This window comes from Ailuropoda melanoleuca, chromosome 7 (assembly GCF_002007445.2).
Source record: "Ailuropoda melanoleuca isolate Jingjing chromosome 7, ASM200744v2, whole genome shotgun sequence".
Lineage (NCBI taxonomy): Eukaryota > Metazoa > Chordata > Mammalia > Carnivora > Ursidae > Ailuropoda > Ailuropoda melanoleuca.
This window is the reverse complement of record NC_048224.1, coordinates 54,880,953-54,896,647: the sequence shown is the minus strand read 5'-3', so window position 1 is coordinate 54,896,647 and position 15,695 is coordinate 54,880,953. Positions and strand designations below refer to the sequence as shown.

Here is a 15,695-nt window from a genome sequence, read left to right as displayed (position 1 = left end):
GGTGAACCACACTCCCTGAAATGTTCTGGTTGAATCATTACGCCCAAGGCTTTCATCTGGCACAGTCTGTGTCTTGGGGAAACTGGGCAGACAACACCCAAAGCAAGAGAAAGGGTGTCACAGGAGGAGGAAGAAGCCTAAAAATGAAATGAAAAAGAACAGAAACAGACAAAGCAACAGGTCCACACAAGGGAGGCGAGGACAAGTCAGGAAGCGTGTTTAATTGGCATGACATGGAAGACATACAACAGGACCACGAGAGGAGGCCTGGGCGTGCTACGTGGCCCTTGTCCACCCGGGGGCCTCACCCTGCCCCACCTGCACCACAGGGCAAGGGCCTGCTTCTTCCCCAGAGACACAAACCAGCGGATTCAGACAGGACAGCACCCCAAAAAGAGGCTCAGAGGGGGTTGGAAAGGCAAACAGAAAGAAAACCACCATAGCCAGGAAACATTGCACTTTTTTTTTGGTAAGAGTTGCCCAAATTCCTTTACAAAGTTGCAGGTACCAGGCGGGGGCACCCTGACACCTCAGGCTGCCCCACTGGCCTTCCACCTCTGCCAGGTGCTCTGACCCCTGTGCTCATGTCCGCTCTCGGCTCCTCACTTGGCCCCTTGAGGGGGGGTGAGAAGACACCTGCTTCCATCTGAGGGACAGAGGAACTGAGCAGGAACGACCTGCCCCGAGTCTCAGAGAAATAGCCGGTCACTGAGTCAGGCTGGGAATGCGTGGCCCTCCGTGGAGCCCTGGGCCTGCAAAGACGGAGGGAAAACAGAAGTGTACAGGCTTCGGGGCGGGGGGGCGGTTCTGCCATTTGTCCCAGTTCCGGGCAGTAGACAGAGCCTGAGCCTAGATGCCAAGACAGAAGATGGGACCAGCTGTTTATTCAACAAAAGCCTTTTATTCATTCAAAAATCAACCATTGGGTTTATTCCGCAGATATTAAAAAAATGGGTAGAGGGCAAGGCTTCCCATCACGGTGCCCTTATGCTAATTAACTTGCTATCCCCCGCGGGAGAGCTAGAAGAGGGGCATCTGGGAGACACGCTGCCAATAATGCGGGGCTCCGGCCCAGAGCCCGGGTGATATCGGAGTCCCCTCCTCCGCTCCCCCCCTCCCTCTGCCCCCTCCAAGCTCCGGGTTGGCCTGTGGGGTCCCCCACATGCCTTTGCAGCTCCTCGCCACCAGGGGGCGCGTCCGTGTCCCCTTGGATCCCCAGACGCGGAGGCGAAGCTGCGCTGGGACCCGGGTAGCTTTGCGCTGGGCGCGCAGTGGGGCTTTCTCCAGGGAAAGGCTGCCTCTCCCAGGGGGCCAGGGCACCCCCAACCTTCCTCCCCTCAGAGAAAAGGCAGGTTCCCGAAAGCCCAGGTGTGCCTGTCGTCTAGGAAGTTGGCTGTCAAACTGAAAAGCATTTCAGGGGAAAGGAGGACACACACATTTGCCTTGACATTATTCCAGACGTTGCCTGATTCAGTATTAGGAACGCTGGCATTCTCCTCAGTGCCACCAACACAGTGGGGAGCGGCCGCTGTGAGGAGGAGGCCAGGGCCACTGCTCCTGGGCCAGGGAACGAGGAGCGAGGGTCGGCAGAGGGACGGAGAGCCTAGCCTCCGGTGGGTCTGGAATCCCCAGAAAGCAGCATGTGACCGGCCTGGGCCTCGGGTGGAAATCGCTGCTGGGGACAGAGGCCCACAGCTGCTCAGGATTCCAGATCTAGAGGCCTGGCGAGAGGAGGGGACAGAACTCTCCCTGCTTGGCAACCTCGGGACACAAACGGCAAGTGTCCAGCACCCCGCCAGGAAGAAGGCTGGCCCTTCTGGCAGCTCGGGGCTGTCCTGGGCCATGGACCCAAGGGGCGCCTGAGCCATGGCTCCACAGAAGGCCTGCTAAGGCCAAAAGCCATACCCGTGGCTCCAAACCAAAAGGTCAAAGGGCAAGAAGGTGGGAGGAAGGCCTCACAGGCAGATGCTCCGGGGATGCCTGGGAATTGATGCCTGAGCTGGGGGGGAGGGGGATCCACACACGTAACCCTGGGTGATTCCGAGCTACAATCCCTTTCCGAGATGATGCCTCTAGCATGGGCTGCACGATGCCTCCTCCCCATTGGGCCAGAGATGCAAATCGAGGCTCAGGCAGAAGCCAGAAGTAATGTGACATGGGGAAGGGCCCCGCGCTCCCCTCCTCCAGCCCCAAGCCACCAAGTCAATCTCCTGCCCTAGGGTCCTAGGTCAGAACCAGGATCGGGTGGGGAGTCCTGGGGCTCCTGAGCCAGCAGCCTGAGCAGGAAGGTGACCGCAGGGGGCTCGAGGGGCCCAACCTGCAAAGTCGCCTGTGAAAATCAAAGCACTCCCTGTCCCCATGAATCTGGGGGCTTACAGTGGAGGTGGAGGACAGCCACAGGCTCTGCTGAGCAAGAAGGGAGACTGGGACTGGCTGAGCGGTCCAGCCAGTGGGAATGGACATGCAAGCCCCGCGCTCTGACGGAGGGTCTGTTGGCTGAGGGTTAATTAGCAGACACTCTGGCCTCCTGGGAAAGTGCAAAGTGAAAACCAAGGACAATTCAAAGTGAGAACCAAGGGCCAGCTTTTCCTCTCCTGGGGCTGGGGTAAGTAGGGAGAGGACAGGCTGCTGACTTTGCAAGGAAGCAAGAATTCACAAGTCAGGCCTGGCCCTACATAGTCTGGGAGGCTGCTTCCCATCTCAGAAGCCTTTCTTCAATGAGGGCTAGTTCTGGGCCAAAAAGACAGCTGAAGAGTCCAGGAGGGACCAGGAAGAACTGCAGAGAGAACCAGGTAGGTCATCTGAGCCCACACACCACAACCGGCAGCTGCCCTGTCCCCAGAGACTTGTGCCAAGAGACAAAATAGTGACAGTTCCCGTGTCTGTTGGGGTCTGGCAAACTTAGCCACAGACCGCAGAATCATAAACTGTAAAAAACCCAGGCTTACAATTATCCAGTGTCAGCATGGAAGGGGACCTTCCAGATCAAGAAGCCCAAGCCCCCTGGCTCTGCACCTGGGGTAGCTGGGGCCCAGAGAGGCCTGGGTCTGCCCACAATCGCAGAGCAGGGCCAGCCGCAGGCTCACGGCCTCTGGTCCAAGGTCATCTGACTTTCCCGGTGGCCGTTCTGGGGCTATCCTGTCTCGGTGGCAGGCGGGGTTAGAAGCTTCCTATGAGCGCATGTGGGCCGTAGGCCCTAGGAGCAACCACTACCGAATGGGATTGCCTGCAGCCCTTCTCTCCTGCCCTTCCTCCCAGCATCTGAGCTGAGAGAGGGAAAGGAAGGAGGATGCTCTGTGGTCTACTGGACAAGGCAGACAGGCAGGCAGAAAAGCAAGTGGGAGAGAACTGAGCAACAATTTCAAAATCCAGCATGGAGGGCGAAGGAGCCCTTCCTTCTGCTCACCTGCTGGCGAAGAGTGCCCCCCTCCCCTTTCTTGAAGTACCCAGCCCTCCCTTGCTGGCTCCCAGGCTCCATGCTGCTGCAAACAGCAAAGCAAGAGTTGAGAAACCAAAAGATGTCCCGTTTGTCCTCGGAAAAGATGCTATGGACCCAGAGGAGGACACGGGATGGGGAGTGTGGACAGGAAGCTGAGAAAAGGGGTTCAAGAGGAGGCATTCGGGCTGCGGGGGGAGGGGAACAGTGCATTAGCCATTTAAGAAACCCACCCTTCCCCCTCTCCAAACATCGAGCACAGTATCTGAAAAAAAAAAAAAAAAGAGAGAGAGAGAGGAAGAAAAAAAGTTTTTTGGCTTCTTGGCCGCTGCAGGCCACCATCTTCCCAAGCGCAGGTGGGCAGGTGGGCGAGGGCGTGCACATGTAAACGAGAGGCCCCGCATCCCTGGGAGCTTTGGACACACGAGGCAGCAGCAACAGTTAACAACCAATAAATAAAAGATATCAATTATATATGTATAAAAAAAACTCACTTTCCCCACAAAAAGCACAATACTGTTATCACAAAAAAATCATCATCATCACCCTCATCGTGAATCCTCCTAGCCACGCAGGGGGTTTCGCTGCTCGCGGATGGGACGACAAACAACGTTAATCAGGCGGGCCCCCACCCGACGCCCCGAGCGCACCGTGGCCGAGGCCGTGACTTCCCGTGGCCTCTCCGGCTGCTGAAGGACGGCCGAGGCGGGAGGCAGTGTTCTCTGAGGTCAACGGTAGCCTTCTCCCCATCTGTCAGTCTGCACCTTCCAGGACAGAAGGTAGTTTTGTTTTTGTATTTTTTCTGTTTCAATGTCTGTTTGAAATAAAAAAACAAAAGCCACACGCGCAGGAGAGCGGGAGGGACCCAGAGGCTGCCCGCGAGGCAGCCGAGTCCTCGGTTTTGCAGCGGGCTAGAGCCTGTTCCGTTTCGTGTTGGTTTCTGGACAAGCAGAGGTGGATGGCAATTGGAGCCGGTGGCTTCAGGCGGCGGTGGGTGCAGGGCAGGGGGGAGGAGAGCCGGGCCTCACGGTTCCAGGGCAGCCCGGCTGGGTGTGGATGCGGAGAAAGGCTGGGTGGACACAGGAGGGTGGTGTTGGGGCGGAGGTGGCCTCATGGCACGGGAGGAGGCGAGTGGTTCCCAGGCATCTGGAAGACACAAGGAGGTGAGACAGGTGCAGAGCCGGCTGCCGAGGGCGCACCCCACGGGGCTGCTGGGAGAGTCACTGAGGGGTCAGGGTGGCATTCTGTCGGAAGTCCTACCCTCTGATCCACCCATTGGGTGCTCAGGATGCATCCTTAAGAAATAAATCAAGGTGGGGGTGTCTGGGTGGCTCAGTCGGTGGAAGCGTCTGCCTTGGGCTCAGGTCGGGATCCCAGGGTCCTGGGATCGAATCCTGCATCAGGCTCCCTGCTCTGCGGGGAGCCTGCTTCTCCCTCTCCCTTTGCCTGCTGCTCCCCCTGCTTGTGCTCTCTCTCCCTCTCTCTCTCTCTCTCTGTGTGTGTCAAATAAATGAATAAAATCTTTAAAAAAAAGAAAAAAAAAAGAAAGGAAGAAGGGGTTTCCCTCAGGATCATCTGTAATAGCAAAATAAAAAGGGAAGGGGCAGACCCAGTGTCCGTGAGCGGGGAGCTGGTGGGACACACGGGACATAGCCAGAACATCGCATGATTGGCAACGGCTGGGAACCAACGCATGGCCCAGCCAAGAAGGTCAACGGGATGAGTCATCGGGGGAGCGCACAGAAAAACCACACTAAGGCACCCCTGCATGCCGCCTTGGATGGCTCTCCTCGGACCAAAGGGAAATGACAAGTGTCGGTGAGCGTGGGGCGAAACCAGGACCCCCCCCTTGCTGGCGGGGACATAAAACAGCACAGCTGCGCGGGAAGCAGCCCGGCGGTTCCTCCAAAAGTCAAACACGGAGTTACGACAGGAGCCAGCATTCCCACTCTTAGGGATACACCGCAAAGAACCGAAAATCGGGACTCGAATCCACGGACGCCCACGTTCACGGCAGCACCGTCCACCGTTGTCAAAAGGTGGAAGCCCCGATGTCCACCCACGGGTGAGGAGGGGAGGAGCAGAACGTGCTCTGTCCATACAGCGGAGCACGACTTGGCTGGAAGAAGGAACCAAGTCCTGACCCGTGCTACAACACGGGCGGACCTGGGAAACATGGCGCTGAGTGAAAGGGACCAGACACAAAAGGCCACAGATTTCACTTTCGTGAAATGTCCCGGATAGGCAGATCCACAGAGGCAGAAGGTGGGCTGGGGTCGCGGGGGGCTTAGTCCCAGGGGGGGATGGGGAGAAACTGCTCAGTGGATACGGTGCTGATTTGGGAGGGATACAGATGTTTTGGAACTAGAGGGAGGGGGTAGTTGTGCCTCGTTGTGAATGTACGAAATGCCACTGAACTGCTCACTTGAAAACGGTTCATTTGAACCCTCCCTTCCCCTCTGGGACAGGGTGCCCTGCTGGCTCAGTCGCTAGAGCATGCAATTCTTGATCTCAGGTTCGTGAGTTCAAGCCCCACGTTGGATGTGGAGCCCCTTTAAAGTAAATATTTTTTTTAAAACATTCAAAAAGCAAAATGGTTAATTTTATGTTAGGTGAATGTCACCTTGATATAATTTTGAAAAAAGGCATGGCGGACCGTCCTGTCCATTAGCGTGTGCGCCATCCACAGATCCTTCCCGTAACCTGCTCCACTTAAATCCCATGTCCCTGCTCCCCCGACTGCGTGGGCGTGGCTGTCTGATCCAAAAGGGGCCATTTCCCAGACCTGCGTGAGGTGACCTGAAAGCATCATCTGGGTCAGTCAGAAGCTAGGTGGCGGCGGCCCTGGAGTAGGAAGACCCCACGGGACCAGAGTTGGGATGGCCGCTGTGGTGCAGGTGGGGGAAGAGTCACCCAGGGAGAGGCCTGTGTCCTCTCAGCCTTCCGTCCCTGTGCCAACCCTGGGGCGCTTGGCTGAGTTTCTAATCACACGCTTTGCCTTCTGTGGCAATCTGTGAACCCTTGTGATCTGCAGTATTGTGGCAAAAACCACGAACATGATGAAACTCATCAAATGCATTTAAATCCATAAATTCATGATTGTATGTAAAAAAAAAAAAAGTCATTGGTCACCTCAAAAGGATGTTAGAAGTCCAACTCATTTTGAAAACTGAAAAGGAAGAAGAATTGAGTTATCTATCCTGCCTTTCCAATTAAAAACTAGGCTTCGGAGTAACCAAATAGTTGATGAGGGGAAGTTTCCCTGTGTAAAAGCAACCAAGCCACCAAAAAAGGACAGACAGCTTTAGGACGTCACCTACAGAACGAATGAATGAAGCAGTCATCACCAATGGCTGCTGATGTCACCAGACCTCACAGCTACCTGGTGGACACATGCAGCCCCACTTGAGAGGTGTTCTCGACAAGGCAGACCAAACTGAGTGGCGGGCAAGCCTGTAGATCTACCCGCCCGTTTCTAGGAAGTACAGGGAACCGAAGAACATGTAAGAACCACCACGGGGGCGCAATCCACAAACCACAGATGGAGGAGACTCGACAGAACACGTTTCTCGACAATCAGCAAGCAAAAAGGGAAGGGGAAACATTACCATAAACTTGAGAGGCCAATCAACCAATTGCAATAGGTGGAATTCATTCAGATTCTGATTCCAATAAACAAAAACCCGCGAGGTAATAGGAAATGGGAATACCAGCTACAGGCTGGGAGGGTATTAAGGCATTAGTATTGATTTTTCTACTATTATGGATTTTGTAAAGGACGGCTATCTTTTAGGAATGTATTTTGAAATATTTATGTATGAAATGATAGAATGTCTTGAATTTGCTTCAAAGGAACCCACTCCCAATGTGTATATCCAGGGTAGAGACGGTGTAAGATTGGTGGTGGCGAACTGGTGATTCTGAAGGAGGATGGTCAGTAACAGGATGACACCATTCGCTCCACCACTGCTTGTGAATAGAAGGTTTTTTTTAAAAATCCAGTTCAAGATTTCCAGCAGCCTAAGCATCCCACAGCACAGGACTGGGTAAATTATGGCCCAGCTATATGACAGAATATTATGCAGCTATTAAAAACAATGGCCTCGAACCACATTTTTACTGATGTAGAAAACAGGCAGGATCTCAGTTCCTGAGGGACTCAGTGAATTATGTAACAGTAACGTATCTAACAATTATGATACATCAGGAATCTGAGAAGGCAAATCAATCACAAAAATGATGGAACACAAGTTGGGTAGAATTACCATCCAGAAGATTCTAGGACAAGCCTGAGAAAAGGAAAAAGGCAATTTTGGGGAGGAGCTATAGGAAGGTTGTCTGAAAAGCTTGTCGTGGAAACAAAGTAACATCTTCTTGGCTGTCATGTTGCTGGTGAGGCTCAGATGGGTGTCTCCGTAAATGGTGTTAAGGAAAGCCCGTGCAGATACAGCATGATGTGAACTTTGTGCCAAGTTGGGTAAAACATGTTAAAAATCTCTTTTCTTGGGGTGCCTGGATGGCTCAGTCAGTTAAGTGTCTGACTTTTGATTTGGGCTCAGGTCACGATCTCAGTGTCATGAGATCGAGCCCTGAATTAGGCTCTGCACTGGGCGTGGAGCCTGCTTGAGATTCTCTCTCTCCCCTTCTCCCTCTGCCGCTCCCTACTGCTCATATCTGCTCTTTCTCTCTCTCTAAAAAAAAAAAAAAAAAAATCATGGAAAATGGCATCAAAAACTGGGGATGTACTGTATGGTGACTAATATAACAAAATAAAAATTATAAAACACACACACACAACTCTTTTCTTAGTGTTAAGTCTCCAAAAGGAAACATAAATGTTTCCTATAAGTTGTTCATAAAAAAAAAAAACAACCAACAGCCAACAACATATGGTTATGAACTCATTGTTACTGAGGAAATACAAACACATATGTGTTCACAGGAAACCGTAAGGCAGAAACAATTAGGGTGATTGAAAAATAATCACACACCATAAAGAAATTAGCGACACCGTGTGAGTTTTTCTGGAGGGGCGGATATATCAAGAACCTATGTTTGTACCACTTTTTCCACAGCATGCGGGGGACAAAGCAGCACGTCACAGGACAGCTGCCACGGAGGCCACTGGTGGTAATGCAAAAGAAACCTCTGGGAAATGAGACAATGGATCATATGCGCCGTGGGACCCAGAGCCACGTACCGAGTGCTTCTGAGATCAGAGAAATAACTACGATGGTTCCTTTAGAAATTGGTTTGATTGTATATCCCCATGTGACCCAATTCCTGAGTATTAAGTTTTTGTGAGTATTCGATTCCTTTTGAATCACCCTGGACCCAAAATGCTCCCAGTGGTTATATCTGGGTTATACATGAAGGTTTTTAAAAATAAAGTTTTTGTGTTCTGTTTCAACATATTGTCTAAGGTCTCTTCAAGGGAAAAGGATTTCTTGTGGAAAATCATCAACAGCAGCAGCTTCATAGAAACTTCGGAACGACACTAGCGTCCGGAAATAAAGTATCAGCAAATCAAATCTGATGATACATGGAAAGGCTAACAGACCGTAGTGGAAGTGGAGTTTATTCTAAGGGTGCAAGGGTGGCTTAGCATTCAAAATCCAATCAGTGTTATTCTCCAGGTTAACGCCCAAAAAAGGAGAAAAGTCATATAAGCATCCTGGTAGATGCAGAAATTTTGTTTTATAAAACTCCACACTCTTCATGATTTTTTAAAAAAACGACTCCTAGGTGGGGCCCTTGGCTGGTTCAGTTGGAAGAGCATGGGACTCTTGATCTTGGGGTTGTGAGTTCGAGCCCCATGTTGGGAGCAGCAATGACTTAAAAAAAAATAAACATAAATAAAAAACAACTCATGGTGAACTAGAAAGGAAACTTTCTAAATCTGACAAAACCTATCAACGGAAGACCTATACCAGACACTCTAATAATAATTATTGAATTAATTATAAATTAACTAATCTAACTAATAGTAGATTATTGAAAGCTGTCCCCCAAGACCAAGAGTGAGACAAAATTGTTCACCATCGCTACTCCTAAGTGACACTGCACTGGAGGGCCCAGCCAGTGCGAGGAAGCAGGACAAAGAAACAGATAGTGGAAGGACAGGAGAGGAAGAAATAAAGCATAGACAGTCCCAAAGAATTGAAGGTAGATTCTTGGATTTGATAAGTGATGTTAGCAGGACCATTAGATATATCATCAATAAACAAAAACCAACTGGATTTCTAGAAACCAAAAATAAACAAGTAATACAATTAAAAAAAAAAAACCGAATATCAAGGAATAGATCTATCATAAGATGTGAAAGACCTTTTAGCTGAAATCAATAAAACGTCCCAGAGGAATAATTTGAAAGACTTAAATGAATGGATATACCATTTTCATGGATTAGAACACTCCACACAACAAAAATGCCAATTCTCCCCCAAACTCAACTGTAGAATCAACTCAATCCCAATCAAAATCCCACTGTGTGCATGTGTGTGTGTAGAATGGATACACGTATTCTAAAATCTATATAGAAATGCACATTGGGGCGCCTGGGTGGCTCAGTCATTAAACGTCTGCCTTCGGCCCAGGGCATGATCCCAGGATCCCTGCATCGGGCTCCCTGGTCCGCTGGGAAGCCTGCCTCTTCCTCTCCCACTCCCCCTGCTTGTGTTCCCTCTCTCGCTGGCTGTCTCTCTCTGTCAAATAAATAAATAAAATCTTAAAAAAAAAAAGAAAGAAAGAAATGCATGTAGCCTAACGTAGCCAATGTACTCCTAAAAAAAGTGATGAGGGGTCACTTCCAAGATTAGATTATGAAAAGATGGATACCTGCATCTCGGGTTCTCATTCCCCTCCCTCCTGGGAAGCTCACCCTGATGGAAGCCAGCAGCCCTGTGCAGAAGTCCCCACAGAGAGGACCAAGGCTGCCGATCCAAACGAGTGAGCTCGGAAGTGGGTGCCCCCTGGCCAAGCCTTCAGATGACACCGCGGCCCTGGCCAGCAGCTGAGGATTATTTGGGTTACCTGAGGCTGAGCAGTTTCCCGGGACTTGGGACTTCCGGTGCTAAATCTGGGACAGTCCTGGGCAAACAGGGATGGCTGGTCACCTTGCTGACAGCCTGACTACATCCTCAGGAGAGACTTCAAGCCAAAGGCCCCCAGCCAAGCTGTGCCCAAATTCCTGATGTCTGTTATTTTCAGCGGCTGTTTTGAGGTCACCCAGCATTCAACAAGATACTTAAGACGGCACTTCCCAAAAGGATGACGTGCATATGACCAGGTACCCGACATCCGTGCACACCAAAGAAAGACAAATTAAAATTACAAGCCTTCACGACACACCCACCAAAATGTGTAAAATGTAAAAGACAGAGAATATCCAGTGTTGGCAGGGCTGTGGAGCAACTGGAACTCTGAGGCAGGGCTGGGGGGGGTCTAAGATGGGAGGGGGTGCACACGGGAAGACTCGAGTGGTCTCTAGTGAATCCGAACACACACGTATCCCACATTTCTCCTCAGATACACACCAGGGGAACGCATCGTTTGTCCACCAGAAGGCACATTCAAGAATGACCCTGGGGGGTCAACACCCCCATTCCTCACACACAGCATGGAGGACGGAACAGAGAGGAGGCAGAAAAAAGAGGTAGGGGAGAATCAGGAAGAAAAAGGGAGACAGTCCTCTCCCGGCCACAGAGGCCTTTCCGGGCGCTATGGCCCAGCACTTCCAGCAAATTCGAGTGGATGGAACCAGAAACCACACCTGAGCTACTAAGCAGGAGAGCCGGGGCTCGGGGCTTCCACAGGCCACGCGTGAAGGCCGTGCGCAGCCCTTGCTCCCCACCGTCCCCCGACAACTGTGCTTTTCAAAGCGTTTCCAATTCAGGGAAACTTCGACTTAAGCAAACTCTCGGGCTGAATCTGGGAATATAAAAATAACAAAATAGAGGGGCTGTAGCTGATGAGAAGCCTACCTCCAGGCCACCTCCTACCAGCTGAGCTCCAGCGGGGCACACCCCAAGGACTGCCAGGAGACCCAGCAAATCCTAAGCGTCCTGGGACTGGCTTTCCCCCGCTGCCCCAACCCCAAGCCCCAGGTCCCCCTCCACTCACCCCGGCTCTGGGCCCTGGACTATACCAGCCCGTCATAGAGGGACAGCGCCTGCACGATGGAGGGATCTGCCTTTGATCCTTCCTGGAACTCCTGCAGGGTCAGCTTCCCGTCAGCATTCTGCAAGCAGAGAGAGGTGGCTGAAGGTGGGGGGACAACCAGCATCCTAGGATAGGGGGCTCTGGCCTGGACCCCGGACACCCACTCCCCAAGCCCATCCCAGGCCTGGCCCGGAGAGAGCTTCCAAAGTTAGGTCTGGAAGGAGGCAGGGCAGCTTGCTAGGTAGGAGGAGTCAGGCGGCAGAGAGACCCGGGCACTTCCTGGCAAGGTGACCTTGGGCCCCAAACTCCATACTTACCATAAGCACTGCAATGAATTCCCATAAATGGCAGTTAATCCCCAGGGGCTGAGAGCCCATTGCATTTCTCTGCAGTCACTCTTGCAAGGGCATTTCACCCAGTCCCAGAGCAGCCTACACCAGATGCCAGGAGCCTGAGCAGAGCTCACAAAGAAGGACTTGAGTGGGCCTCTCAGGGTAGCAGTGAGTTGGGCCAGAATCCCTGCCCTGAGCATCTCTCAAAAACCCGTGAGACCCCCCCCAAAAAAAGGGCCCGGAGAGGTGGCTCACTGTAGGCCCTGAGCTTGCTCCGTGTCTCATGCTTGGTCTCATGGGCTCCTCACGGCCACCCTAAGAAGGGGTGCTGCTTTTATCCCCCTTTTGCTGGTAAGGAAACTGAGGCTTGGTCACCACCCCAGCGCCCCATGGCTAGTCACTGGGGAAGGCAGAATTTACACCAGTCTGGGTGGGTGGTGTGCTCTGTGTCCCTAAATAAAGGAGGTATGACTCAGGGAGATTTAAGGAGTGTGTGGCCTTGGCATTAAACGGCATCCAACCACCCTGTGACAAAGGCAGTATCCGTTGCTCAGACGCCGTGGGAGCATCTTTCCACCATTGCCGAGAAACCAGCGCAGTCTGAACCTAGAGGTCTTCACCGCCTCTCTGACAAGTGCTGATCTCAGGCTCCAAGCTTTCAGGGCAAGCACCTGGATCCTGCCAGAATGTACCAACAAGCCCACTGCCGGGGCGCCTGGCTGGTTCAGTCGGTGAAATGTCTGCCTTCAGCTCAGGTTGTGATCCCAGGGTCCTGGGATCGAGCCCCGCATCGGGTTCCTTGCTCAGCGAGGAAACTGCTTCTCCCTCTCCCACTCCCCCTGCTTGTGCTTTCTCTCTCTCGCTCTCTCTCTATATATAGATAATAGCTATTTATATCTATATATATATATATGTATCTGTCAAATAAATAAATAAAACCTTAAAAAAAAATAAGCCCACTGTCACTGTAATTTGTGTTCTTTGCCTTAAGGCAAGCAATATCGGGTTGCCCTCCCATCACCATATCAAATTTCCAATAAAAAACAAAGTTATTTTGCTTAAAAAAAAAAAAAAAGTTTGGTATAAACAAGGATTTCTTAACCTGGGGCCTGTGGCCAGAATGCAGCAGGTCTGTAAACTCAGACGGGAAAAAACGAGGTCTTTCTATTCACTAACTTCTAACCGAAATGTAGCTTTTCCATCCACAATGACGGTAGCTGACAATGCCCGAGAGACCCAGCAGCACCTGTGACCTGTGTCGACTGTGGGGGTCACGAGCAATGTCACAGCACATCCCCGTGACTGCAGGTGCCACGTACGCCTGTCATGGCTTGGAAACTGGGGGGTGGTGACACCCACCGCCACACCTTCTTATTTAATGTGCTCATAAAGAAGCTTCCAAAATGCTACAGCGCAAATTCTCTTTAAAAAATATTTTGATGGCTGTATTCCAAAATCTTAACTTCCTTTTTGATCCTATACGTTTGATTTGATGCGCTGAACGCCGTTACTCTGAGACGCCCAGAGACTTCTCCAGGACGTCAAAGGGGTCCACGTCAAGAAGTCAAAACAGTTAAGAATCTAAGCTGGGGAAAGAAGAAGTATTGGGTAAACTTATTTAAAACTCTGGACGTTTGATGGGGACGTTTGATGGCTCGCGACCTGCACTGAACATCCCTGTATCTCGAGGGTCCGTGCGGCCCACCTGCTGGGGCCCAGGGCCTGGCTCCCACACCTTACCTCCCAGGCTCACCTTGTCCATCATGGCGAAGATCCGGTCCACCCTCTTCTCGGGGGTGTTCTCCTCCTCGGGGAGCTCCACGGTGTTCCCCTGCCACGGAGAGACAAGGTAGGCGGTGGGCTCCCGGCACTCCGGGCTTNGTTCCCCTGCCACGGAGAGACAAGGTAGGCGGTGGGCTCCTGGCACTCCGGGCTTTGCGGTGCTGGCCAACCCCCCACCCCACCCAGATCTGGGCAGGTTGCAGATGCGGACCGCTCTTCCTCCCATTCCCCACCCCACCCCTGCCCTCTCTGCCTTCTGCTCTAGAACATTCTGCCCCTGTCAGCCCCACGGTCACCCCAGCCACTGTCCACATCGCAGATGCACACAGTGACCCCTCTCCTGGCCAACTCTCACCCCGGGCGGGAGAGCGGCTATGGGCGCAGGCTCCCTGGGGGCCGACCAGGTCCTGTCCCTAAATGGGACAGTCCTCTTGCCTCTCCTACCCCATAGGGCCCAGGCCTCACCACCATCTGATAAATGGCGTCCACAATGTCCAGCATCTCGTTCCTGGTGATGTAGCCGTCGTTGTCCAGATCGTAGAGCTTGAAGGCCCCTGTGATCAAGCAGTGGGGCGGAGTCACCCCCTCTGCCATGCTCCACCCCCCAGCCCCTCAACATGTGGGGGAGCCACATTACTCATCCACAACAAGGATTCACATCAGGACAAAGAGGGATGGACAGACAGACACACACACACATTGACACAGGTACCATTTCAACTAGGGATTTAAAAAAAACTGAAGGTAAAGAGGAGGGGGCTCTGGGTCTGCAGAGCAGGGGCTGAGGCTGGGGGGGGTCAGGAGGAAGCCCTAATGAGGCCCCCTCCCTCCGCCCCCCAGTCTCCACCTCCTCTCCACTCACTCCCCTCCCACGCAGCTTCCTGCTATGGTCAACTTAGAAAATAAAATAATATGCCACGGATAGCGGTGGGGGGGGGTAGCATTTTACATGAATAAAATTCTCCTTTATTCCTAAAAAAAAAGAAAGAAAGAAAGAGAAACTGCTGGGTTTTTTAGTTGCCAACGCAATGCAGCATAAAGGTCCAGGAGAGCAGTGAATTTGGGCTCAACGGTTTCCACCCTCTCTCCAGACTCCCTTTTGCCCCCACCCCATGTTCCAGCATGGGCCTGCCCGCTCTGCCCTGTGGCCTCGCAATGCTGTTCCCTTGTTCCGCACACCCTCTTCCCTCCTCGTGCCCGGGGCCCGCTCGCCCCCTGCCTGGCTCAGCACCTGACCCTTCACAGAGCCAGTGGCTCTCCTGGCAGCTCACCCACCCTTTCCCGCCTCGGCTGCAGTTTTATGGGATTTTTCCAAATCATGTCCCCTTGCTAGACTGCCAGCCAGGAGAGCGGGCGCCCACCTATCCGAGTCTCCTGTGGCTTCCCGGCCTGCTGGGTGGCATGGACCGTGGCCGTGACCTGTGGGTATCCGCTGGGTGAGTGAGTGAGTCAGTGCACGAATGAGACCCGTCATCAACACAGCAGCGTCCCAAGAGGGGCTGCCAGCACTGGAACCCGGTTTTTTAATGCAACGCGACACTACCCGTGCTCCACGTCTATACCTGTTGACCGCCCCATCTGTCCACCCTGCCTCGGTAAGCCGTATTCCTCCTACACGGCCACCCCAGGGAAGCTCCTCTGACCTGGAAAGGCAGGACATCTGTGCCATCACTCAGCCCTGGACTGACAACCTGGAGCAGCTACCTGGGCTCCCTCTAGCCTGGGCCCCGCCAGGCGCTGCCTACAGAACCCACAGACAGGACTTACACCGAAGCTTCTCGTCCAGGGTTCCCCTTGAGGTCACCGACAGCGCCTGGATGAACTCAGAGAACTCGATCCGCCCGTCCTGACAGGAGAGAGGGGAAGGGTGGTCTCAGTCAGTACCGGGGCTCTGGTCGGGCTGGGCCTTGGGTGCATGATGGGTGGCGGGCACCAGATACCCATGGCCGATGGATGGACACCCAAGTGGAGAGAGTGGGAGAGAG

At 52.7% G+C, this 15,695-nt stretch overlaps 1 protein-coding gene across 1 annotated transcript; it reads right to left on the bottom strand.

Annotated features, from left to right (window-relative positions):
* Positions 1 to 3,914: 3,914 nt before the first annotated feature.
* LOC117802928 (neuronal calcium sensor 1-like) lies at positions 3,915 to 15,654 on the bottom strand. The gene is made up of 6 exons (XM_034663739.1): positions 15,651 to 15,654; positions 15,478 to 15,582; positions 14,176 to 14,264; positions 13,682 to 13,759; positions 11,558 to 11,675; positions 3,915 to 4,582 (listed from the first exon to the last, which is right to left on the bottom strand). Exons 1-5 carry the CDS (start codon positions 15,652 to 15,654, stop codon positions 11,577 to 11,579), a joined length of 375 nt encoding a protein of 124 aa, XP_034519630.1. The 3' UTR covers positions 3,915 to 4,582; positions 11,558 to 11,576.
* Positions 15,655 to 15,695: the final 41 nt, after the last annotated feature.

Coding starts and splice junctions, on each gene's coding strand:
- LOC117802928 (XM_034663739.1), bottom strand. Junction 14,265..15,477: donor CCTGGACGAGAAGCTTCGGT/GTAAGTCCTGTC, acceptor GCTTGATCACAG/GGGCCTTCAAGCTCTACGAT. Junction 13,760..14,175: donor ACGCCATTTATCAGATGGTG/GTGAGGCCTGGG, acceptor TCTCCGTGGCAG/GGGAACACCGTGGAGCTCCC.